Source organism: Pholis gunnellus, assembly GCF_910591455.1.
Source record: "Pholis gunnellus genome assembly, chromosome: 8".
NCBI lineage: Eukaryota > Metazoa > Chordata > Actinopteri > Perciformes > Pholidae > Pholis > Pholis gunnellus.
This window is the reverse complement of record NC_136534.1, coordinates 23,103,156-23,129,692: the sequence shown is the minus strand read 5'-3', so window position 1 is coordinate 23,129,692 and position 26,537 is coordinate 23,103,156. Positions and strand designations below refer to the sequence as shown.

Here is a 26,537-nt window from a genome sequence, read left to right as displayed (position 1 = left end):
GCCATGTAAGGTTTACCAGATTGCCTGTGTGATCGACCACAGACTCCTTCAGAGGCCTAAATATTCGCAGTATGAGACATCGACACTGTCACTTGCATACAGCAGTTGTACGGCAGCTAATTTGCTCTCATCCACGCGAACAAAGAGATTCTCCTTGGATAACACGATTTCGGGGCATAGTAAACATCCTTACAACAGCACGAGATTTCAGGGAAACTTCGCGCTGGGCCACACTTTTGCTCTGGGGACAGCAGGATAAATAAAATTTGCTCTGATAAATAAATGTAGAGCCTGTGTATTTAAAGGCCTCTGGATGAGATTATTAGCAGCTCACACAGCGATTAAAGCCAACTTAAGAAGTCGCCAGCGGCTGTGTTCCCACTGCCTAATTGAAACCATTCCTTATTTACTCATCTCAACTAAGGGGATCAGAGAGCAGGCAAAGACGGTTTCATTTTCCACTTAATATCCACCGCGCCGTGAACCGTGCGCGCACACAATAGGGTCCCTCTGGGGAAAGGACAGTGTCTTCACGTCGCACCAAAATGAAGGGGGAAGGAAGGGGGGAAAAAAATAAAATAAAATTACAGATCACAGAAGGATTAATTCCATTTCTAAAGGAGAGCCAGCGGTGGAGAAAGGAGGGAGGAGGAGCAGAAGGTGGGGGGGGGGGTTGCGATGGCGGCCTATTTCTTTGTGTTAATTCCTCCACGCCTTTTAACTTCTAAAGCTCCTGCATTGTGGCGCAGTAGGACAGAGTGTGATTGAGAAATTTGGAAGAGTATTTTTAGCCAAAGCACTGGCTTTCCCTGAGGGGACGGCATATGATTTTTTTTTATTCCCTCCCTCTTCCTCTTCTCCTGCTTGTGTCGTGGTTTCACAATGAACCTCTGGATTTGTGCCCGGGAGGAAGTGGTGGGATCCGAACTGAATCAGATGCCTCTACCTACATCACAGGAGCCGCCTCCTGATTGGCGCTACCATTGTTTGTTCCAGAAATCCTTTCTTTTTTTTTATTTTCTTTTTTTCCTCCTCTATTGCAGTCCTGACAATGTAGTGTAGCACGACGAATGCACGCCACATCATCGTGTTACACAACCTGCACGAAACGGTCGATGATGTCACACATATGTGAGCTTTATCTATTTTTTATTTATCTGCCAGAGGACGTGTGGTTTGTCTAGATGTACAGGGAGTGACGGGCTTCATGCAAAAGGATTATGATGATCTCATTCTGGAGGAATTACAGTTGCAATCAATTACAGATATTCAAACTACGGAATGTGCAACCTGATTTTTTAAAACGGCTCAAAGACATTTGAAGGAAAAGTCCCAGACTGTTAGCATAGTTGAAGTTATTGTGGTGCTTTTAGATTGAACGTGCACTTTTTTTTCACCTCTCTTTATTCACATCAATGCGTTTGTGTTCATTCACAACACACATTCACCGACTGTACAGGCTTTAGATATTGATATCGAGCAGTATAGTCCTTGAAGGCAGATCTCACCACACAGCAGCTTTTACACATTGTTTCTGTTGTTTACTAGCTGACAGAAGTGACAAGGAGGCACCCTCACACAATGCAATCAGCGATGAAGCGTTTTCCTTTCCGTTGTGGGCGGGGCTTAATTGCGCTCAGACTCTATACCTGCGTTGCGTTTGTGTGACGGACATGGACTGTATAAAAGAAGTGGACGTAGTCGTCGTGACGTCCTCCATTGGTTTTGTGGACTGACGTTTTCAAGTTTTTTTTGCAACCAGAGAATGGAAGTGACCATATTAGGACTGCAGAGGAGTGACATAGAGACGCCATATACGGCTCTGGTAGCAACCTGTCAATCACAGTAAGCCCGCCCTAAAGCATCCCCTGCTTCATGGTCTATTTGACTCTAAATGGACCATAATCTACTAAATGAACATCATGCTGTATTGAAGAAGACTTGAAACTAGCGATTGAGACCATAAACTCATGTTTACGTTTACTGAGGTAATAAATCAAGAGAGAAGTAGTCATTTTCTCATAGACTTCTATGCAATCAGACTTCTTTTTGTAAACCAGAAGAGTCGCCCCCTGATGGCCAGTAGACAGAATACAAGTTTAACTTCAGCATTGGCTTCACTTTTCAGAACTGGAGGTTTGCCGCCTGGTGACAGATCTCCGTTTGTTCATGAATTGGAGTAATTAAGTGCTGGATTACTGAAAGGTTTTACCTCAAGCTGAAACATTTCTACCTCGCATGGATGCATCTGTGCCCAGGGTTTTGCATTGGTTTGTGTGCACATGCGCGTTAGCATTGACTTTATATAGAATCATTCCACCTCTGATATTTGCTTTTCAGTAAGTCAGAACACACTAAGAAAGCATTGCACAAAGAAATACATCTAAAACATCATGTATCTTAATATGTTGGACTCAACTGGAGCCAATGAGAATGCAATGCTCTCCGTCTGATGTTGGCTTCCAGCAGCCTCTAAGTGATGTGCATAAAATTATGCTTCCAAGATAGCAAATTCAAATTCATATTGCACATCCACAATCATACCAAGTGCATGTCCAATAAAACCCTTCGACGGCTTCTTAGATAAATAATGCATGAAATCCCACTGTGAATGTAAAGACATGCAGAACAATCGACAATGGAAAAGCATGTCGAATTACACATCAGCAGCACTTTATGTGCAGTTCAATAAATCACTCACTGTGATATTAAGACCAACAGATCCACGCGCTGTTGTCAGCTTTGTTTGCGCCGGCCAAAGGCAATAAATGCCGCAGATGTTGTGCAGAGCTGCTTCGCACACATTAATAAGACTTTAACATGAAACAAGCAGCAACGCTGGGCATGTGAGAGAGCGTGCCGTTTGGTGTCAGGAGTTTAAATGTGGGATGACTGACTGACCTCAACTTGGCCCCTGATGCCCACGTGTTTGCACGGGTGGGAAGTCACTATGCGTGTGGCATGAAAACCGTTTTCCACAGCTCAAAGTTATGTTTATTTATACAAGAGAATTATTCTCCATTTTTTTTCACATTTCCAATAAGAGAATCAAAGCGGGAGTCCTGACCAATTACATTCAGGCGGTGCAGATTTTGGATGCACACACAGAATCAATCAGAAGCGGTGCATCATAGCGACAGTTTAGGAGTTTTCAAATATTAAGTAATCTGTATCCAAATATACCTTGAAAGCAGCTTTTTCAGCCTTGTCATACACAATACTGCTATTATGTGAAAGTCTTGTTAGCGTTGCTGACTCCATCTGAAACCAAACGCACAAAGCCCGGGCTGGCATCGTCTCACCAGTCCCCCCTCTCTGACCTCCCGTTGAACTTCTGTACTTTGACTTTTCCCATGGATCTGAACGGTTCCTTCTGTATGGTCTCATTGACTCTAATTAGCCATAGCGGCATTTCCCACATCTTGTGACAGCTTGTACAGACGACCAGACCTCCCTTCCCTCCATCCCTCTCTCCCTCCCTCCTCTCCCCTCCCCGGTCTCTCGTTTTGCATCCAGCTCTTTGTGTTGGCGCACTCCCACGCGTCCCAGCTGTTTGGCCCGCAGTAAATGTCGCCTCGTACGGCGCGCTGCTGGGATCCCAGCCGTCACGCATCCGGGGGCCAAGCGCCGTCTCGATCATGGTCTCTCGAGCTTTCCCTCTCTTCCTCTCTGTTTTTTTTAACCTCTCTTCCTCCATCTTTCCTGTCCATCGACCTCTCCTTCCCGCTATCAAGCTCTCCATTTACGAGTCTAATTGCTCCCATTCCTAAACCTGAACCGCTCTCCCCTTGCCGTTTCCATTACCATACATCCTGGTTGGCTGATGTTGCCTGACAGAGGTTGCGTGTGGCTTGTTGTAACACAGCATGGTTGCTCCCTGAAACAGGAAGTCACCAGTGGCTGTCTGCTGTAGGTTTTCATCCCTCAGGGAGGTGTTGGTAAGGCGGCTCGGAGGAAATAATGCTGAGAAATAGCTCTGCGCAGCAGCTCCGTATCGTTTTTTTCCCTTTTGAAACAGCTGGCCACTCACTGATTGCAGCTCTTTAATGTCAGGCCCCTGTCCGCTGTTTGTGGACAGTTGAGCTGAGAGAGAATCAAAGTGTCAAATTTTAAAAGACCTTTCATAATACAGAGCCTAAGCAATCAGCTCTAATTGGATTTTGAGCCACTCTTATTAACTCCCAGATTGAGGGGATGGAGCGAAAAGCGTGATACTAATTGTCAAAACAAACTCTAAAAATCAAACACCACAATCACATTTTTTGGGGTTTTGTTCTTCAGCTCTGTTGTGCTGTTGGGCACATGTCTATCTGTACCAGAACGTTTCTACAATAATAAGAACCCTCACACATAAATTAAATCTAAGAAATCAAAAAGAGGCTAACTGCTGTGAAAAGAGGACCGACATTTACATAATCTGCATAGTGTGACAGAAATAGTCCAGATACAAAGAACTGCAGGGGAACAATTATGTTTTTTGTGTTATTTCCTTTGATCGGTTTACTTTAGTCACCTGAAACTATACGCACTGGATATTCTCGCTGAGCTGCATGAAGACTGGAACAACAACTCAATTGATGCTGATTCCTTCTCACCGACATTTCTTTTTTTTTTTTAAAAACGTCAACAGGGAAGAAAACACAAATTCAGTCACTGAATTAAAGGGCCTAAGGATATTTACATGCAATGAGTCAATGAGGCCAGGTGTGCAGTGAGAAGAAGAGCAGGATCAGGTGATTGGTATATAGGGAAAGTCTGAGGGCGTCTGATGGACAGGAGGGGAATGACCAGCTGTGGAAAGGTCCACGTAAAGGACGGGGGTAGAGGGAGGCTGTGAGGATAAAGGGGAAGAAAAGCCAACAGGGCGAGGGACATTATGACAGTAAATGTCCATTTAACATGAGCAGTGACCGTCACCATGGCTGACAGTCAAAGAACAAGAAAACTCAAACAGAAATCCAAAGTCGCAGCCCTGCTTGCTGCAAGCAGGAAACTTTCTCCAAAAAGGTTGAATGCAAAAGCGGCCACGTATAGCAGCACAACAAATGTGTCCAAATAAAAACAAAAATGAATTTGAGTCATTTGAGTTTTGTCTCACACATTGTCTCCCTGTTTGGTGTCTCTCAGGCGGGACGTCCACGCTGCGTCTCTCGTCGGTGCGGGAGCTGCCCGGCCAGCTGCAGGAGCTCTACCAGCAGGGCTTTGTTCTGGCGTCCGTTCACCCGTTCATCCACCCCTGTGGTCCAGAGTCCAACAGCCCACAGCACCAGCTCTACCGGGCCATCCTGATCCGACTCAACGATGGGTAAGGGCCACACGAGAGGGACTTTTGACCATTAAATGTGTAATTATCTGACATGGGAAATAAGGGGCAAAGGGTCCGAACATTAAGTTTCAACCCAGCCTAAGCTAATGGGAACATCCACCGACAATTTAGTCGTTAAAGGTTTCCAGTGAAATAATGCATGCATGAGTATTATTAGTATTTCCTTTATGTTTTACGGTCACATACAGTAAAACTACGCTTTACGCTGGCATTTGATGCTGATAGTTTACAAAACAAAACAGAATTTGTAGAAGTGTAAAATAATATACTAATAAACTAAAATATATTTGGAAAACGTGTCGGAAAACTACGGTGGCCTTCAGGTAACGTAAGAACGTGAAAGGCTCTCTCTAGAGCTGACGTCTTTAGTTTGTCTGCTCTGGGCTACTGTAGAAACATGGAAGTGGAACATATCAAGCTTCCTGAGTAGATATAACCGGCTCATTCTAAGCTAACGAAAACACAACTCTTAGTTTCAGGTGATTATGCACTCATGAAAACATAGTTATGAACACTTTATTTCATTTCTGCCAATAGATCCCCCTGTTTGCTACACACATGACCTTTTTAAATAAATGTTTTTTTACTAAACCATGGCGGGGGGGTTGGCCCTGAGGAAATCATCTTTCAGGGGCCTCAGCCTTCTTAGGTACACCCCTGAGAATAAAACCTCTTTCATTACACGATAATGCAGCCATTACAGTCACTTAAGAAAATACCTTGAGAATGCTAATGCACCTAAATTGGTGTCATTATGCGGAAAAATACTTGATGGGAGTCAGATTGGGCTTTATTATCATGCATGTGTTACATGGTACAAAAACCATATGCTGGCCAGTTGGGAAGCGACATTAGGGTTTATATAATGTTTATAGCTACTTTTTTATATTCCAGAAATATATTATTTTGTTAGTAATGTGGGATACATGCAAGCGCAGAGATTTCCATGATGGCTATCACGTAAAAAAAACAGTGGAGGTCGATGGTGCATTTCTTATCAGACGTACAACATTTCAGTGTTGCTTCAGTAGCGACACCAGAGCATCACAACATCTGTTTGTGGCACAGCAAGCTGTCCTGTGGGCAGCCGAATTTGGACACGAGTCAGCAATAATCTCAATCCTCTACCTCCGGGCCTTTCAGTGCTCTGGCAAAAACCGGCTGCCCCCTACACATGCCCTCCAGCCCCGAGCCCCTCAGGGAGCGGCTCCAATGGTGGCTGAAGGGCATGTAGGGGGTGGGAGATGGACGGCGGAGGGAGGAGACGGCTTTTTATCTGGTCAGAATCCTTCTAAAAAATGTTTTTTTAAATGAGTAATTATTCGCAGAAAAACTGCTGAAGCTTTGGTGAAAAATCCACCCTCTGTTTTGAACGGATCCGACAGCCCCATGGGTCAGGAAACCATATCGTCTTATTCAAGACCACGTACTGTGAAGTCAGTTCAAGTAAAAACATGACAATCAAAAAGATTGAAGCTACGAAGAGAAGTTTTCTCTTCCCTGGCAGCAGTGACATGCATATGGGCAGTTGAAGCCCCAGTGGCTTCTAGTCTGGCTCTGAAGTCCAGCAAACATCCAGGCCTGTTTACCGAAACGCCGTTTCTCTGGCTGCAGGGCATGGATGTGTGTGGGTGTCTCTCTTGCCCCTCTCTGAAGAGGTTCGAGGCCCAGCACTTGAACCTTCTTCTTTGGAGTATTATATGAGCTTCATACAGTAACTCTGGTTGCATATAGTGTGTAGCTTTATGTGAACGCATGACACTGTTCAGCATAATCCTCCTCACTCTCTGCTGCTCTCGAGCAGAATCCGCCGCAGATTCCTTGCGGCTCAAAACGCGTCCCTGAACGCTGACAAACCATTTCTGTAATTTCCTCACGGCTGAGCATAAACACAACACCTCTGCTACTAATCTACATTGACATTTCAGTCATTTAGCTAACGCTCTCACCCACAGCGACAGCACAATAACTGCAGAAAACCAATACCCCGATATTACAAGCAACCAAGAGTAAGGAGTGTAATAATCAGAGCCGCTGTGCCCCGACAGTTCGGCTGCAACCACAGACTGATCATCAGGAAAAAACCAACATGAAAAAAACCCTAAAAAGACTTACTGTGCAAGGCTTTTGTTGTTGTTTTTTTTAGAAACATTAATGAATAGAGGATCATGGAAGCGATTCAGAAGGGAGGAGGATGATGACCGGGGGGTTTGGTGAAAAGGATGAATTTATTGCAACATAAAATGTAAGCAGCTTGCTGCTTTTTTCTTGTCTAACAGCACGAGAAACAACCTCCACAGAGTGAGATAATTCATCACAGCAAACATGACAACTTAATTTGGGTTTGTCAAACTTTCAATTTTATCATTATTTACTGTAATTTGTGCCAGAGCGGTGCTGTGTAAGGTGTTACGATATGCCTCGCTTACCGTCAATCACAATTTCTTCGTGTACCTGACAGAAAAAAAATATTATTATTATGTTAAAAACTTGTTGCCGTACAGTCTTACTGTACCCGAGCACAACCGGAACTACCTCTCTGATGGGTCTATGTTCACCAGGATTGAGTTTATTTCAAGATGAGGTTTTTAAATAAAAAGGTAAATGTCACTAACTAGTCACGCTTCCACTACATCAAGTCCTTTTATCTAAACCACAGAAAAAGACTGTATGCGTCACCGTTTTTCTGATCTGCCACTTTTATGGTTAAGTTTACGACACTAAAATGACATTGTTAAGGTTAATAAACAATTGTGTTCGTCATCAAAAGAAGCCAACGTTGATTGCTGGAAGGAGATGAGACCCAAAGTCGAACACAAATTCAGCTTTGTCGTTAAAATTGGGCAAAATATGAAGCAACAATTGCTGAATTAATCCCAAATTGACCCAGAATACGAACGTGAAGGGATTTAAACTGCTAAATGTTTCATCAGCTTAGGGGCGAACGTGACAGAATTGTATCCTCAGTAATTGGATGTTTGTTACTGAAACACTCATCCTTACTTCTTAATCAAAAAACTAGATATTTTATAACTCGGTTGCTCATCTTTTATGCTGATTATTCAACCAGGAGAGTTTCAAGCCCACCTAAGCCGTGGAACCGCCGCTCACATACCAACGTCCGTGCAGAAAATGAACATGTTTTGGAACCCTGGGTGCCTGAAATAACTCGAAATACCCATAAAAACAGGAAACTTTAAGGCACTTATTGTGGGGTGAAAACATGGCACCCAGCCACGTTTTAGAAGGTCATATAGTTGAAATGCATGGCAGCTTATCTGTCCTCCCGTCCTGCAGATTGTGGCTATTAGTAATCACCTCCCATGCTGTTGTGTAGAACAGGTTCACTTTCGGGCATATCCAGACATACACGCTTCACTGCTGCAAAAACTGGACAACAAGAAATATTGAGTCTGCATGAAAAGGCTCCAGCTGAATGGACTGCATCTGTGTTTTTTTGAAAAATGAAGAAAGAAGACATGCTTGCCTTGCTCTGGAGAGAAAAAAAAATATAACACCATGCGGAGGGAGGAGAGAAAGAAAAAGAAAATCACAGCTGGAGTGTGAAGAAGTAGAAAGTAGAAGACCGAAGGAGGCTGAATAGTATGAAAAAGAAAGGAGGGAGAGAGACAGAGATATTGACTGAAAAGGGCAGAGGAGTCTACCATCCTTTGATGGCCCCGTGTGAACGCTGGGCCCGAGCTTTATCTCCAGCGTCTGTCACCGTGGAGACAGCTGATCAAATCAGCAGCAGCCCAGGGGAATCCAAACCTCCGGCGGGGGAAAGAGGAATAAGAGAAACCCCAAAAAGCAGAGCATCTCTTCTCCAGTTCCCTTTCGCTGTCAGACCCAGAAATCCCCAAAAAAAAGAAGACGACGACGACAGGGATGCGGGGGGGAATACAGTGAATGGGATTGAAAAAGCATGACAGCGAGCAGCCATTCATCCGTCGCTCCAAAACGTACAGCTTTTTTTTAGCGACTGCACTGCCAATAAAACGAGGTGGAGGAGCTGAGTGGTGTACAGTAGCTGTATAAGCGTCTTCATTTAGCATGCACAGTATGTCTGAGGACAGTATTAGGTCCGGTGCGAAAGGCTCGGCCAACAAGGCACTTTACATGGAGGAGGTGACGCTGCAGGAAGTGCACAAAGGTTGTGTACGTACAGCTCTGTGTCATCTGTAGACGTTAGACACCGTGACCTGAATGACATGTCCGGTTAAGTGGCTTATAACTTTAGAAACCTGAGAAGGCAATTTGTCACCGCCAGCACCCCCCCCCCGCCCCTGAAACAACCTACTGAGGGGAAATAAGGAGAAAAGAAAACCTGCAATGCAGACAGAATGGATTGGACCGTTTGGAAATTTAAAATGTCAACTGTCAAATTTCCCAGTGTTCAATTTGATTGCGATGGAATAGGGTTACAGTTCAGCAGGCAATGTCTGATGGGATATATTCATCATTATTGGGTAATTGCAAAGAGCTCCGGCGTGCTCAGGCAGAGAGAGAGCGAGGGAGGGAGAGGGAGAGAGAGAGAGAGAGAGATGGGCTGAGAGGGAGGAGAAGGGTGGAGAGCGTGAGATGGAGAAGGAGGAGAAATAAAGAGGCACCTACAGAAAAACGTTAAGAGGGGACTTGCTCCAGTGAAATTATTCACAAACGCGTGAAAATGTGACATTAGGAGAAGTATGCTCTGTTATTAAAGCCTCCACATCGACGGAGTGCTAAACATGGGTTCAGTTGCTCCCTGACTTGTCGTCATAGCGATAGATGGGCGGTGGGTGACGGAGGTCTGACACGGCTCTGCTCCCGCTGCTGCAAAAAGAAATGAATTCACACTGTTCCTTCACATTCACTGACTTCGGTGTGAAAATGGTTTGTTTCGGCAGCGCGAGAAGAGCTTTCGCTGTACAGTAATTGCCATTCGACTCCTCTCAAGCTTTTTATCTCCCAACAAGTGGCATTTAACTATAAAGCAAGGCATCTGTCGGTATGTAAATATAGTGCAGGCAGAGGGGTTGCACTGGGGCCCATGGGGGGTGGGGGTGAGGGCGGGGGTCGCAGAGAGAGACCAGGCCTTATGACAATGTGATGGGAGGAAAACAGCCCCTTGTCAGCGAGTCAGATTGACATCTCATAAATACGCCGGTGTTCAAAAATGATTTCACAATGAGCTGGAGTACCATTTGCTATTTCCCTTTAAAAAAAAACAACCCATCTCTGCCATGGTTTTATTTTTTCAGTAACAATCTATAATAAACAGATTTTGCATAAACTATAAATACAATAAAGAAAGTATTAAAAAAAATAAACAAAGCCTTATTTTCTTTGGACGTCCTAACTAACCTACACCTATACATATACATATACATTACACTTGGATGATATGTTGCCTGGGGAACCTAGAACATGCAGTGTCGAAGTTGGTGCCATTTACCACGTTCAATATTAATAAACTTGAAATAAACAAGCGAACAGCGGTCTATGCAGCAGCGTGGCACAGGGCTTCAGGGCTCTGCAGTCGAGTGTGTCGTCCACAGAACATTGCAAGTCCATTGCAAAGTTATTTAGGTCTCGCAATGCTGATCAATAAAATTTCAACATTTGAACATGTATTTGTAATTGCGCTTAAGCTACACTAGCTGGCTCATGGTTTCTAGAGGATGCAGCCTACTTACTCACCATGAGGCCGCTTCACTTATTTTTTGATTATAAGCGAAGTATCCATTACCATTAATATCTACTGTTGCATGGATTGCTGTTAAATTGCTGCAGCTATTCAAGGTCCCCAGAGGATAAATTATTTTCACTTATTTCGTGAAATATCACATCATCTAACAGACGGATGGCACTAAATTGTATACAGTTATACAATTTCCCAGGTGATGTATTGTGATTACTTTGGTGATACCCTGACTTCATCATCAGGTCAAAATGTCTCTCTGCAAAACTAAACCCAACTGTCTCAATCGTACTTTCTGTGTAACTATGAGCACGCTAACAAGCCAAACCAAAACAGTGAACATGTTAAGCATCATTATAATAACACTAGCCAGCATGGCTGTAGACTCTTGGTGCTGGTATTTGTTCAGGTCACACTTTGAGAATGTTTTGCTTTCAAATCTCGTGTAAATCGAGTCCTTACTTTTGCGGCTCGACTCTAATCCTTGTCTCAGTATAATCCCCGGTAGTTGGAATGAGCAGTGAAGATGACTACGGTTTAGCGGACAAATAAATGAGAGAAAACTCCATTTTCCCGAAACACCAAAGAAATTAGCACTTATTGCTGCAAATGGAGCCAATCGATAATTAGAAAAGAAGGTGAAATCTAGTTTAGTGCAGGTTTGTTCTGAGACAAAGACTAAACTGGTTGTAGATAGTTGTTTTTTTTACAGTTTGACTTCCTCTGAAAAACAATAATACGTCAACACAATCCTTTTTCATACCCCGGTGAACAGCGTGTAATTGGAAACCGCACATTTACAAATGATGTAGCCACTACGCTGCTAAAAACAAATCCCACAGCACGCCATTAACAGGTAATTCGCAATTAGTTACCATGTGAATGTTTGTCTCCGGTGGGAGTGATTAGCCCAACACAAGATGTTGTGTGGCGAAACAAAGCGCGTGACCCATCTGCGCGGGCAGACAAGGGAGATGGAGGAGGGGGGTTTAGCAGGTGTGTTTCGCCCAGGAAGGGAGCTCCGGCTAGGTGGGCGAGAGGGCAGGCAGGCATTTGACACCTTTCTAACCACAGGAGACCTCCGAGGTTTGACAGCCGGTGCTGTACGCTGCATGAAAAAGTCATGGTTTCACACAGAGAAGATGGACTGCAGGTGATGCAGCTGCTATTTTTAACCCGAGGCCTCCCTCCAGGACCGAGTGCACCGTTTGAATTGTTGTCCTCTCTCTCTCTCTCTCTCTCTCTCTCTCTCTCTCTCTCTCTCTCTCTCTCTCTCTCTCTCTCTCTCTCTCTCTCTCTCTCTCTCTCTCTCTCTCTCTCTCTCTCTCTCTCTCTCTCTCTCTCTCTCTCTCTCTCTCTCTCTCTCCCTCCCTCCCTCCCTCCCTCCCTCCCGTCCTCCCCGACGCTCTGCCTGCAGAAGTCTCCTTCCCATTCAGAGCTGTGCTCCAAAATGAGTCGTTCACCTTCTTCAAAAAAAGTGACACCTTCTCGCCGTGACGCATTTCAGAAGCACTGAATCATTTTTATTTCCTCTCCAAAATTAATTTGTATCACCATGAAAAAGAGGGCTTTTCATTTCATCCCTTCAAGCTGCCTCTTAACCGGCAGCGTGCATGGGACCCCTGAAGACGTCTCGGTACAGTACTGCAAAAACAAGGTCTATAGTGCGAGTATAATGATTGAGAATGTAAGAAAGGTAAAACAGCAAATGGTTTGCACTTAACTACACTACACTTTCTGTCTGTCTGCATCTGTGTTTCCTTCCCTGAAGTTGCGCCTGGAGCGCCGAGCTGGTTGGTTGTGATCTATGTTGAAACCCACGGGGGGATACATCCACCTTTTTTCTTGACAGCGCCACCAGGCTTCTGCCATCGTGCCTTTGGCTGCTATGACGCCGCGGTAAAGAAAAAACGAGAGGCGCCTCTCGGCTCGTCGTAATGAATGTTTCACAGAGCGTGTGAAGTTTGTACTTAACGAGTCACTCGGCCCAGTTTCTGCTCCGCTGTGTGCTGAGACAGCGATGTAGACGCAAAGTGACGGGTGTCAGTGGCAGTGGAGTGTGGTGACTGGTTTTGTTTTTTGTTGGGTTTTTTTGGGGGGGGATAGATGACATAAGCGAGGGCTTGTGCCGTGAAGTCTAGGCTGGCATTTGGAGTGATAACGCGGTGATTTTCAAAACTGTGACTCTGATACATGTGATGCCTGTGAAGATTCAGGTTAGCAACATTTATACAGACAGTATAAGGACATGTAAGGGAAAACATTGGCTCCTTTTTTAGACAGCATAGAAAAGAAAAGCAGGTGAGGCTCATCAAGCAAACGCTTGGAGAATATAAAGAAGCTTGTTTTACTCTCGGGTTCCCTGACAATATGGTAGGAGAGGCTTGTATCTTTTTTTCTTTACAGGGGACACTCCTCAGACTCAAAGTGAATTTACTAGTCACAGGTAGTGTTATATACAGTCTGTGGTAAAATGTGTTCTGTGGCTCTGGAAGGTGCTTTGTTACACGAGTTATCTCATGCGCATGGAGACGACACGTTCTTAACAGGAAGCCTCTATGACAAACTGTATTTTACCAGGCAGGGAGGGCCTAGTAATAAAGAGGCTATTAAGTGGCATTATGGGAAGTGTAGGATCCAATGTTGTTGGGTCTTGACCCGTCCCACTGTAGGGACTGAAAGTCACAGATTTTAACAGTTCCTTTTTAACGTTATGTCAGCACGTTACTAAACAGCTGGCGTGGCGCTGTGATTTGTATTTTTGAAAACAACAAGATAAAAGGTCAAATACAGGAAAAATGTGTTTCTTTTTCAGTAAAATCAGATTGTAGAAATAGTTTACGTTTTAAATGAAAAGATTGATTTTTCATATCTGTATAAGTGTGAAACGCTGGAGCCAACAGCTGGTTAGCTTAGCTTTGCAGAAAGACTAGAAACAGGGGGGAAAGCTAGCTAAGCTCTACCTACAGGTACAAATAATAATAATAAAAAAGCACCTCTAAATATATTATATATTTGAAGAACATCTCCAAAGTGAGGCCATTTCTCTCTCTCTGAGCAACACACAGAGAGACTGATGACTCACGCTTTCATAAAGCAGAGTAACATCGTAACATTCTGGTCCACCAACGAATACAATAAACCAGCTAATTAATTCTGCTGCCCAAACATCGACTGAGACCAAAAGAAGAGCACGTATTATGCTGATTTTAAGATCTTCACAATGGTCACCTCTTAGTTTGTGTATTGATTTTGAAGCTTGCACCACACTACTTCTTTAAAAATTGCTTTTAGTTTTTGAACTAGTAAGACCGCTCAGATCCTCCGTTTCCACAAAGCAGAACAAAAACATTTTGTTTGACGCTGCTTTCAGCCGTTATGCACCGAGCCGCTGGAACGGCCTCCCAGAGGATCTGAATGTAGACAGAAACTAAAAACCCATTTTTTCAGTCTGGCTTCTGTGTGTGCTGTCATTTTATGTTTTATTAAAGTGTGTTATGCATTTTTATGCTGTATGGTTTCAGTTTCTAAAACATACTTCTTTGTTTAATACATTCAATAATCAAAATGTAAAGAGGGAAATGATGCCTTGTACTACATCTTGGACAGTTACAAGACAGCAAATAAGCATATTTGCCATAAACTGTTCCTTTAAACCGTTGATTTGCTACTAATTTCCCAGATGTTATTCATAATTGATACATTAAACAGCTCAATCTGCATGGGGAGGAGAGGGGGGTGGGGGGGACGACAGAAAAAATCACTGTGACACACACACACACTCATGGTGACATGTATGTGCACTCAGAGGGAGTCTTCGCGTGGACCGGGAGGCTCTAACACACTCCCCAGCATGCACGCATGCATCTTTTTACCCTCCCACACATCAGGTGTCCGTGTAAAGCCAGAGCCCTCGCAGAGCAGGCGCACACACACACACGCACACGCACACGCACACGCACACGCACACGCACACGCACACGCACACGCACACTGTATATGCACAAAGACTCTGTAGCACGCTGTGGAAAAAGGGCGTGTGGGGCTTCTTCCCTTTTGTCAACAGGATGAGAAGCAGGGAGGTGGAAGCCGGGGCATTAGTCTCCTCAGGGCTGGCTCTGGGATTTCCTCCAGAGGACAGAATAGGAAAATGCAACACCGTATAAATAGATTCTCCCCGCTCACAGATACGGCCTCAGCGGGGAGGGATGAAGGCACTGCACAGAGCAATAATGACGTTAACAAAGCCTCTTGATGCAGTGTAATTTGTTGATGGGGGGGATATTCTTGTATTATAGATTTGATGCAGGGGCCTGTAGCCTGTCACAGCACCCTGTTTGAGGATGTTTTATGGCTGTAATTTTGTTGTAAAATCAAGCTTGTTTGTGAATGTTGGTTTGCATTTTGTGTGAACACATGGGTGCCATAATGTGTCATGTTGCCCAGCATGCTGGCTGAGAGGCTGACACCCATTGTCCTCTCTCTCTCCCCCCCCCCCCCCCCGCCCACTGTGGTGCCTGCAGGGTGGAAAGGAGCCAGTCTGTCTGCCCATCGTACAAACTGCAGCTGGAAGAGTGTCTGTCTGCCGAGCAGGTGCCCACCCCAGAGCTCATCCAGGGCTACGTCAAGAAGGTAGGCCTGCTTTACCAATGCCAAGCTGAAGGGGTTTGGTCAGTTTGTGTCCAGCTGGAAGGAGCGATGCAGGAAGGAAGGAAGGGAGCGAGAGATAAGGAGGTCTGACTGCAGAGGAATTGTAGTGGATTTTATTCCACTTGGATGGCTAGATGCATATTCTAACTTTAAATACTGAGTCGGAGATCCAAAGCAGACAAAAATCCAGAATATAAACCCAGTCTGCAACCAAAACTCAAACTACTTTAGCCCCGCATGTGGCCCCCGTCTGAACACAACGTCCGTGTGTTTACGACTGTATTTTAGTGACTGAAACTGCTTGCAAGCACGCCGCTGTCAGGCTGAAGGCTTTTAACTGCAGCCTGTCACTAAATGCTTGGAGGCAGGTGCCAGTGAATTACACGATGTTAGAGGAGCGACAATAAAAAAAAAAGTTATTTTTTGACGTAATTGCTGCTTCAAAAGATTACAAAGGAAACATAGGGGTGGCGGTGATGCGTGTGTACTTCGGGAGTTGTCAGGTATGAATTAGTGGGAACTTTACAACTGATTGTGTTGCAACTCGACTAAATTATGAGCCATGTCGACAGGCTTCAACTACTAGAAATAGGATGTGGTAGATTATTAACCCTCAGTATCCAACAGCTTCTGAACAGTGGTCTAAAAACATGATATTTTTGCCATGCTGCAGTTTATCCCGAGTCAAATTCAGGCAGCAAGTTTGTAATATACTAAAAGCTGTGTTTCCTTAAGGCTAATGCTCACTTGCACACCAAACAGCTCAACATGTCTGCATTTTCCATCGAGGGCATGAAAGCAGCGAGAATCACATTCACTGATCTGATAATGAATTGGCTCTGTAGCGCATGTTACTGTTATGAATGCACTGCTGCGGAAAGCCTGTTTGAAATGGCACTTCAGATGATATATACACACACACAGTATATACACGAACACACCCTCCTCTCTTGTGAGCAGGTTATGCCACGTCATCATGATTCAACCTCCCCCTCGTCTGCTTAATCTGTATATTACCGAGCGTCATGTCAGCCTTTGAAGCCTCCCTCCTGAACCTTTCTGTACATTTTGCCCTTCGATTAGTCATGCAACCGCAGTCCTGTAGGACCTCATTACTGTTGGTTATCATTTTAATCTACTGAGCTGCTACAGGCTTGCTGGAGGAGAAGGAGGCCATGCTAGAAATCTATTAAAAAAGGGGAAGTGGACATGGATGAGTGGTGGAGGAGTGAGCGGAGAAGTCCATTCCCTTCAGACTCTCCCCGTTTCCTCCTGTTTCTCTCTCTTCGTCTTCTTCCCCCCCCCCCCCCCCCCTCTCCTCTCATTTTCTTTCTCTTCCTCACTGTCTCAGCCTCTGTCGGTCTCCCTCTGCCTCTCTTTCCGTCATCTCTCCGTCCTGCTCAATCAACTCTGTCTCCGCGGTTTTTCATCTTGACCTTCAGACACCTCCTCCTGGTGCCACTTTAATAACTTACGGGGGAAATAGGAAATGTGGTCTCAAGTCAAAATTGAAATGAGTTTTTCCTCTGCAGGCTGTTGATATTCTGGTGGCAGAATAAGGGAAGCTGCTTCAGGACTATTTTTCATCAAGTTTGTGCTCGGCATCATTTCGGTTAATGAAGAGAAACGATGCGATGCAAAGTTTCCTTTGTGACCTCGAAACCTCATTTTCTTGACCTGAGGTGGTTCCATCTAACACGGTGCAGTCTGTTCGTTTAGATTAAGAAGTTAAGAACAATGATCATTTTTGATTTTTCCCTCCATTTATTTTGTATTATAGTACCGTAGGTCCCAATAGTGTATATGAGGCATTTTAAAGGCTGCAACCAACAATTATTCTCATATTCAACTAACCACATCCAGTTTTCCCCTTTTGTTTCCATTTAGCAGCTTAACATGTATTTAAATGTTCTTATTCCATAGTGTCAAACAGTATACTATAGTATACTATATATTAATTCTCTATCATCTTGTTCCACCTTTCAACTAATGCTACAAGAGGAAAATCATCGACTGTATATGAGCAGTAGACGTACTGTGACGTCACCCACTGGTTTGTGAATTTCCGTTTTGAAGCCTCGAGTTTGGCATTTTTAACCGTCGTCATCTCGGTATTTTGGAACCAGAAGTGACACGAGAGGGTGGAGCAAAGTACAACTGAACACTAAATAAGACATTACAATTAACTTGGAAGTTGTAAGATGAAAATATGATGATAGCACCCAGACAGGACAACACCTGTCGACCTGTTAATCACAAGGTAGCCCCGCCCTAAAGCATCCTCTGCTTTATGGGTCGTTTGACTCTAAATGGACATCATTTACTAAATGAACATCATGCTGTATTGAAGAGGACTTGAAACTAGAGACCATAAACTCCTGTTTACAATGTTTACTGAGGTAATAAATCAAGAGAGAAGTAGAGTCATTTTCTCATAGATTTCTATACAACCAGACTTCTTTCTGCAACCAGAGGAGTGGCCTGAGGGAAACATGCAAACCCAAGACAAAATGATTTTATGCCTGCATCATTACATCAAATATCCATATTATACCCAGTAAATTTCAAAGACTGATCAATTATCAATGTGATTGTCCTTTCTGTTGGCCTGCTAATCAATGAATCTACTCAGTTTATTATATGTATCCAGCTAGTTATTTACATTGAATTCTTCTGAATTATGAATCTGTGCTACATTTGACTATGAACTTACATATTTTACCACCCATGTACACTAACAGTACATTTGTGGTTTATCTGCAGTCTCTGCTGTGATATTGGACTGTCGGCAAGAAGTCTCTGGAACAGGATCTCTAATCTGAATGGTTCTACTTTGTCAAACACAGAATTTGCTAAAATTATAATGATGCTAAAAATAAATTCAATCATTAGAGCACACTATTCAAAATCTACTTTGCGATCAACTGCACCAACATTGAAAATCTCTCTCTCTCTCGCTCTCTCTCATATCATTAAATGAGATACAACAGCTCCCTTTTATCTCAGCAATTCCATTTCAACATATTGGTGGGGGGAATATAATGTGGACGCACCCAGAGAGCGTTCACTGATATTAAACAATATGGCTGGAAACAATGTGACTGTTTTCCAATTTAATTTCATAGTGAATAACCTGCGATTTGATTTGATTTTTATTCTCTTTCCTCACTGTGGCTCCAGATGGAGACGGGCACCGCCTTCGCTTGGTAGGGGTGGGGGTGGGGGGGGTTTGATGGAAGGGTGCAGAAATGGAGAATGGCATCATTAACATTCTCTGACAGTTAAAGTTTAAATTTCGCTCTGTGGCAGAATCCCAATATTGACAGAAAAAATAAAAGACAGGAAAAGACAGTGGAGCGCTGGATTTGTGATGTGGCCCGTGTCTGACTAGGGTTGCGGCCGCTCCAATCTAATCAGCGACTGAGTGATTGGACAAGCTGCTGGGAGAAAGAGAAAGAGAAGGGTGAAGAAAAAACAAACAGATGCCGGGGACTCCATGCAGATTATTGTGGGGAAAACAATTCCATTTCAAGATAATTGATCTCCAAGTAATTCAGAAAGTTTGGTTTCAGTTTGAGATCTCTTGGGAAATAACTTGGTGTGTATGTTCTGCTTCATAGGTTGGTTTAATTTTTACAATTTAGGCATTTTGCTGATGCTCCAAACCCAAAAAACTAACGAGTGCAACAACAGCAGCTTCACATAACAAGATCTCTGCATTTGTCTTTTTCATTCTAACTTTGAATTTCTTTTTTTTCCCCCCCCCCAACAGCAGATCCAGGATGCTGCTGACCAGGGGGTGATGTTCGTGGGATTTGTCCAGGAACCCTACGGGGCCCCGTGCACCAGGATCCGACAACCAGACACCCCCTCCCTTTCCCTGCACTCCAGCCCCAGCTCTGTGCTCGGTTCGCTGGGCAGCTGCAGCCCCTCGAACCCCTCAAGCCCCATAAACCACGCAGCACCTGGAGCTCGAGCGGACGCGGTGGACAAAGACGGCAACGAGGAGGCGTCATGCGAGGCCGGGGAAGGAGCACCGAGTGGGGAGAAGAATCAAAGTGGGAACACTGGGAGCCATTCAGGGAGCAGTCAGGGCGGAGTCTCGCCTGTGGCGTCTCCGACACCGGAGGGAGATCTGGAGCACAGCGAGGAGCTGACGGAGGAGGTGACGGAGGAGGAGTCGCCGTGTCACAACAACAACAAAGACGGCGACAGAGACGCAAAGGAGAGGCCGAGATACCGCCCGCGGAGGGGCGACGGTGAGTGGTCTCTATGGTTACCGTCATAAACTCAAACTAAAAAGGATGTGTTGAGCAAAAAAAAACATGCAAATTAAGACTATAAAGTTCTAGCATGCTGTGATGAATGAATCAGGGGGGGAAGAGAGTAGAGACAAAGCAAACGCAACAGTAAGTGAATGACATAGTGAAATGTGTGACTTTTTCTGGGATGACTCCTGTTCTGGGTAATGGACAACCATGGAAACATCCCATGTGCTGCAGTTACAACGTTAAAAAATTTACGTAAAACATATCAAGAGACCAACATGAATATACCTGCACAGGCTAGTCTCATGCAGCATTCGTAGAAAATGATGCGGCGTGATTCGTAGGTGTCCCACAGAATCATTTCGTACGTTATCCTCGTAATCATGAGTGAGGACACATAAAGGCCGGAAAAGTACACACAGGATGGGGGAGGGGGGGGGGGGGGGGGGGGGGGGGTGGATGAGTTCAGCAACAGGCGTGTTCCAGACAAGAGACCGCTGTTCATTCCACATGTGAAACAAGAAGTCATCATTTAACGTATTTGTCACGTAATTTGCGTTCGTTATTTTAACCCAAAACAACAATCGTTTCCTAACTAACCTAACTAACTAGTTTTTTTCTTAAACCTAACCAAGTAGTTGTGTTGCCTAAAAGTAACTGAGATTCCTGTGAAGACAGAAGTTTATTTTGAAAAGACCGTATGCGTGTAACAAACGGAGGATGACGCGTGTTGCTGGCTTTCGCGGGAAAACGTACGAAAAAGGAGGAGTAACGTTCCGTACGATATCATCGGAACCGCTGTACGAGGATACGTTGACCTGCACATTGTCGCACGCATGTGCATGTGTAGAATCAATAGCAAATATACATTAAGTTGTATTCCTTTCCTGTACAAATTCAGCAAAGATTATTTCAAAGGCTTGCTTTCTCCTTTTTTCGCATTTTCTTTACAATTTTTAAAATGCTGTTTTTTAGTGAGCACCAAAAACAAAATTCTTATCACCACCATTGTCCTGGGGAGGAGGCAGATATCTCCAAAAGGTGGGCGTATGAGAACTAAAGTACTTGCATGACTAAATATCACTGGGGGCTGTGAGTAAATCGTGTTATTTGAGAGTCTTTAAAAGGAAATTACACTAATTGGCCAAATGGGGGCTCTACAAGTAAATGTCAAAACTTTACAAATTTAAAGCGTGACAAGTCCAAATGACACGAGGCATGCCACACAGCTATCCTAGTAATTTACAGACAGAACTAATTAACTAACTAACTAACTAGTACTGAAAGGATTAGTGTTTCTGTATGGACATTAGCTGAATATTGTCTTAACCTAACTTTATCCATTCCAAAGTAACGTTTTTTTATACTGCATGTTTCTACACATTCCCACCCGTGAGCTCCTTCACCAAACCGCAGTCGACTGCTGGTCCCAGAGCAGCTGAAGCACTCGGGGGTTAAATCCTGCACTCGGGGGCATCAACCGTTAACTCTAGCTTCTTGTCTCCCATTCACAGGTATTCAAACTGGCAGCTGCTAATCTTTAGCCAATATCGCTCTAGATATCTTTGCAAATTTGTGTTTTGGTTTCATTTGAAGCCGTACCTTTTGGCTGTTTAACTAAAGAACAGCGCGGCGCCCCAGATCCCTCTTGAAACACTTGGCAACCGCGGAGGTGTCATTTCGTGGTGTTGCCTCGATGTTACACAACAATGTGCTGCCTTGGGATATAATCCTCTCTCTCCATTACACAAAGAGAATCGTCTTATAGCATGTGGCGCATACAAATTCACACTCACGCTTAGCTGATGAAGCCAAGTCTGTAAAAAAAATTCTCCACCAGGAGCTTCGTCGGGGATATTTTCGGGAAAACGCACATTTCACGGCCCGTTTTCCTGTCTCCCCAGCAAGTGATGCACGCGTCGGCGAGTTATTCACGGCAGCCCTCTTTTTTCCTGTGGGAACGCTGTTAAAATTACAACAGACATTTATAGTTTGGGCTTTATTTGAGCATTTCGTATGGACAGATGGAGACTCCCACCACTGTCGCCCCCCCTCCTGCAGCCTCTGCGTCAGCGCAATGTGCAAACTGTGCATCGGACACACGTCCCAGTGGGAGTGTTAACGCCTGTGTGTTTGTGTATATACCCTGTATTTGTATGTAAAAGCGATTAAGGTTCAAAGCACCTAATACTGGGCGTTGCATAGTGAATGCACACACTTTGTGCTTTTAACTCGCGTGTGTCTTTATGTATATATATGTGTGCGGTAAAACAAATTTGGCATCACAGCAGACCACAGCCCACTGGGCCATCTGGGCCTCCCTACAGTGCATTTTGCTGTGAGATAATCCCCCACTGCCTCGTCCTCTACCTCCCTCAGCTTCACAGCTCTCCCCCCCAACTTCATCCCCCCCTGAATCCCTGCGACAACGCCAGCAGCTCTGCTGTAGCAGCCAGCCGGGGTGGCACGGAGAGCCTGCCAAGCTCCCATGTCCCTCTTTCTACTAATGCCCAGTCTGCCGAGGAGGCCCGAGAGTCTCGGCTACCGCTGGCTTGTCCTCGCTAATCCTCGGATCTCGAGGTGAACGTCGAAGTGTTGGCCGTGGAGCTGGCGGAAGTCTGTGGCTTAAAGATGATCGCTGTCCCCGAGACCGGAGCTCTAGATAGAAACTGAGCCCCGTAAGTGTGAAGAATCAAACGCTTGGATGCTTTGAAGGAAAGGGATTCTGGTGTAAGGACACACGGAACGCATAACATGGTAGAGACAGCTGTACAATTATGTTTGGATAAGACAACCCTGCGTCTGCTTTCAGATACAGCTAATTTGCATGAGCGAAAACATTTTGTTGGGAATTAATCACCACCTGGGATATTTTTTTTTTAAAACACACGGAGGGAACATTTCGATTTCACCATATTTTATCTCTTTTGCAGCCTTATCTCTGCCCAACGACTTCTGCGCTTTACAACAAGGTCATCTTCCAAGGATTCCAAAACACATAAGCCACAATGCGAATGTATTTAAATGTATTTTGTAGGAAGAGTTGGGATAAGAAGTTGTGCAGCAAAATCATGATACTGAAGTGAGAAGATCAAACCCAGACTCCTGTTCCTCTGAAGCATTGATTGAGTTTCATGTCGTGATATAAGCTCGCACACACACACACACACACACACACATAATGAGCTTCAAACACGGCGTAAAATGAAAACAAATTAAGAGCTTTATCACAAGTGTGTAATCCTGAGGAATATCAGTCGGAAATCATCTTAGTCGACGTGCTCGGGGCGTCTTTTCAGCTGCTTGGTTTTACCCCCTGAGATCAGTGTTATCTCTGCTCCGATGGGATCAGTGTCCAGCTGATGAGGACATGTCAGGCAGGAAAGCCGCGCTGCTGAGATCACTTGCAGGGTTTACTGCCGCCGACCTCGTCATTTGGACAGCGGGGCTGCCGTCAGATAAGCCTTTGAACGACATGCTTTCAACGTCCTGACGCCAATCGTGCGCTTATTTTCTTGTTAGCCGGACTGCCAGAGTCAGGTTAGCTGCACAGACTTTATTCTGAAAGGCTTCGCGGGCATCTGTTGATGTAATTAATTTGCTCGATTGGGTACAAAGGACTCTTTGAGTCATACTCTTTGGTGTGTCTGTGTGTGTGTGTGTGAGATACACAAGTATAGCTATAAGTATCAAATCACCGGGGCAGTAGGTTAGTTTTTACTGCCCTACAGCACAAAAATGAGCATAATAATTCTCCGAAACAGGAATAAAGTTATTGATCGGGACAGCGTCTGGCTTTCAAATGTTGTTCTGGTTACACGGCCGAAAAGCAAATGACGCCGCACCTCTGTATCCTCTCCAGCTCTGTTTCTATTATTCATACACTCATATTTATATATATATATATATATATATATATATATATATACACATATAATATGGTAATGTTTGCTTGTGTCATTTAAAGGCCAAAGCAGAACAGGGAGACAAGGGGAGCGGTGAGCTTGGCAACAGACTCGTTTTAGAGATTTATGTTGGTCACTAATGGAGTTTTGTAAAGATCAAAGAACCGTAACCTCATGTTCTTCCTAACAATAAAGTATCTGCTCTTCTTGCAGGAATTATAGGATGTTGTTGCTGCATCTCAAGCTTGTCATACTGGTTTGAGTCCTGGCTGGCAAAATGAGGAGAAAGTCAATCTGTCACTATCAACCATTTAATACAATTTTATGACTACCGTTGTATAAATTAATGCCACAAAAGCACTTACTAATACTTGCTGACATTCAACACATTACAGACTATAAATCCAAAAATATTAGAAATGCTTCCGATTTGACATTTGCATTGCATTTGCAGCTGGAAAATAGAACAATGTTTTTTTCCTGCTACGATTTATTGCAGCGATGCAACTAGTCAATCACAGAGAGTCAGATTTCTAGGTCTGCACCCGAATCATGATTTGTGTGGAATAGTGCAGGAAAAAAATTATAATAACATCAACAACAACAGGCAGGGATTTAACTGACAAAATGTGAGTCGGCTCAGGTGCTTCTTGACTGATATTTTGAATCATGGACGTTTAGAGGGCAGCCCCACAGATTTCTATCAAAATCATTTCTGAAATAATAAGAATGCCGAGCGAAAGCACGGCTCCAGTTTGACTTATTATGATCCTGCAGTCCACAGTGATGGATATCAGCAGGACAGATTTTTTTTTTTTATGCCTATATATATAAATATAAGATAGTTCCCATATCTTTTGGTACAACCCCCCAGCTCTGTTTTGCCCTGCTGACGCTTCCCTTAGGAAAGGTACTGTGTCCAGTATATAACATCGCCTGTGAACACAGCTCAGCTGAAAAGGTGTTTACAGACCCGGAAGGTATTTGCTGAGCACATCAGGGTTAGAAAATTAGCTAGCTACCCCTCCATCTGAATAACAGTCGCCCTGGTGCCATAATCATAGCTTTATTAGTAATGACATATAATGCAAGGAAAACAATATTGTGAGCGAATCGGAATCGCAGCACGTTTCTTGCTAGTGGCGGTTATGTTGTGTCAAGCTGTTATAAATGAAAAGTCCCATCAGTGGCAAAGGAATCATCAGTTTCGAATGTGGCTTAATGTTGCCACTTGTCTAATTACACAACAATTACAGAAAATCAGCGCCGTGACCCAAAGTGTGACACCATTTTTCAGAAGCAGTGTTCTTCATGACACACAGAAAGGATTGATGGGACAAAACAGTAGCGATCATCAAAACTCATTCACAACGGGTCGCTTTGGCAGGTCGGAGGCATGTTGAACGGGAAGTCATTTCGTTGTTGCGCATCGTCCAAGATTTTGTTTGCCATATTGTCCTCGTAACGGTAACATAGGGGAGGGACGAGGGGAGAGCGGGTGGATATTTTCTGCTGTGATTCAACTTTTCTCAAGAGTGACAAATGACAAGATTTAGGGAATTTGGTGGCCAGCTGTCACATCAGTCAGAGGAGCCAGACAAGAAACGGTTATAAATGATTCATACTTCCTGGGTGTCTGCCGGACGGATGGACGGAAGAACCAAAGCGACTGAGCCATGACTCCCTTTGCCACGGACACACACACACACACACACACACACACACACACACACACACACACACACACACACACACACACACACACACACACACACACACACACACACACACGTCACACTGTGTGGGTGGATGGCAGTGCCGCACATTCTGCTCATCCATCTGGTTCACTTGTGGGTTGACAGTCGGACATTTGCATTCGAAAGAAAGGGGGGAAAATGTGACCAGACTCGATTTGCCGGATTCGAACCCCACTCTCATCTCACGTTTTGCGTTTTTTTCAAAGAGCCAATGTTTCACTCCCTCACGTCACAACAAATACAACTCTTTCCACTTTGATTTAGTATGATGTGAGCGAGGAGCAGCGACATACGTACTGTGGGCATATTCCCAAACCCCGTCTCCCCCTCCCGAGGCCGGCTGCATTATGTATATTTCTGCTTGATGTAAATAACAGCTAGCTGGAGAGCTTTTAATGCATTATTCAAGGCTATACTATAAATTAACTCGGTTACAATAAAATGGTCCCTTTCAAGTTTTGCGTCAGCAGGGTAGCATCACTTCTGGAAAGCATTAAAAGAAAAATGAGCACGACTTGTAGCGTGAATGTCATCAAATTGCTTTTGATTCACTTCACGTTTGTTGTTGAAAAACAACTAAGAGGAAAAAAAAGAGGCAGCAGCCTTGAAAAGGATTTTCAGCGTATTTGTGAGTCCAGCTCTTGGCAACACAAATCTAATCTTGTTTTACTTTTTCATTTTTTTGACTATTTTGCACCTGCCAGATAGAGTTTTTGCTCATGATATGATAATGATGTTGAGGTTTGTATTACAGTATCTGGCATACAAATTTGTCCTGCCCACAAGGGCTTACAAGACTCTAGAAATGTACGTAAAACAGCTTCAGGATGTAGCTTAAATATCATCTTATCACTAAAGATTACAAGTTTCACGTATGTATTGTATGATCACAACGCGCTCTCCCTCCCAATGAGTCAGGTACCGCAGCTTCGTCAGTGCCCATCGGTG

At 44.2% G+C, this 26,537-nt stretch overlaps 1 protein-coding gene across 1 annotated transcript in view; it reads left to right on the top strand.

The window, feature by feature from the left end:
* The window catches only part of rftn1b (raftlin, lipid raft linker 1b), a gene marked incomplete at its 3' end in the record, with an annotated part of 80,147 nt that overhangs the window by 26,239 nt on the left and 27,371 nt on the right, over positions 1-26,537 (top strand). Inside the window, exons 2-4 of the mRNA XM_079163889.1 lie at positions 5,128-5,305; positions 15,533-15,641; positions 19,432-19,918. Of these exons, the coding sequence (XP_079020015.1) occupies positions 5,128-5,305; positions 15,533-15,641; positions 19,432-19,918 (774 nt within the window). The remainder of the gene's footprint in view (positions 1-5,127; positions 5,306-15,532; positions 15,642-19,431; positions 19,919-26,537) is intronic.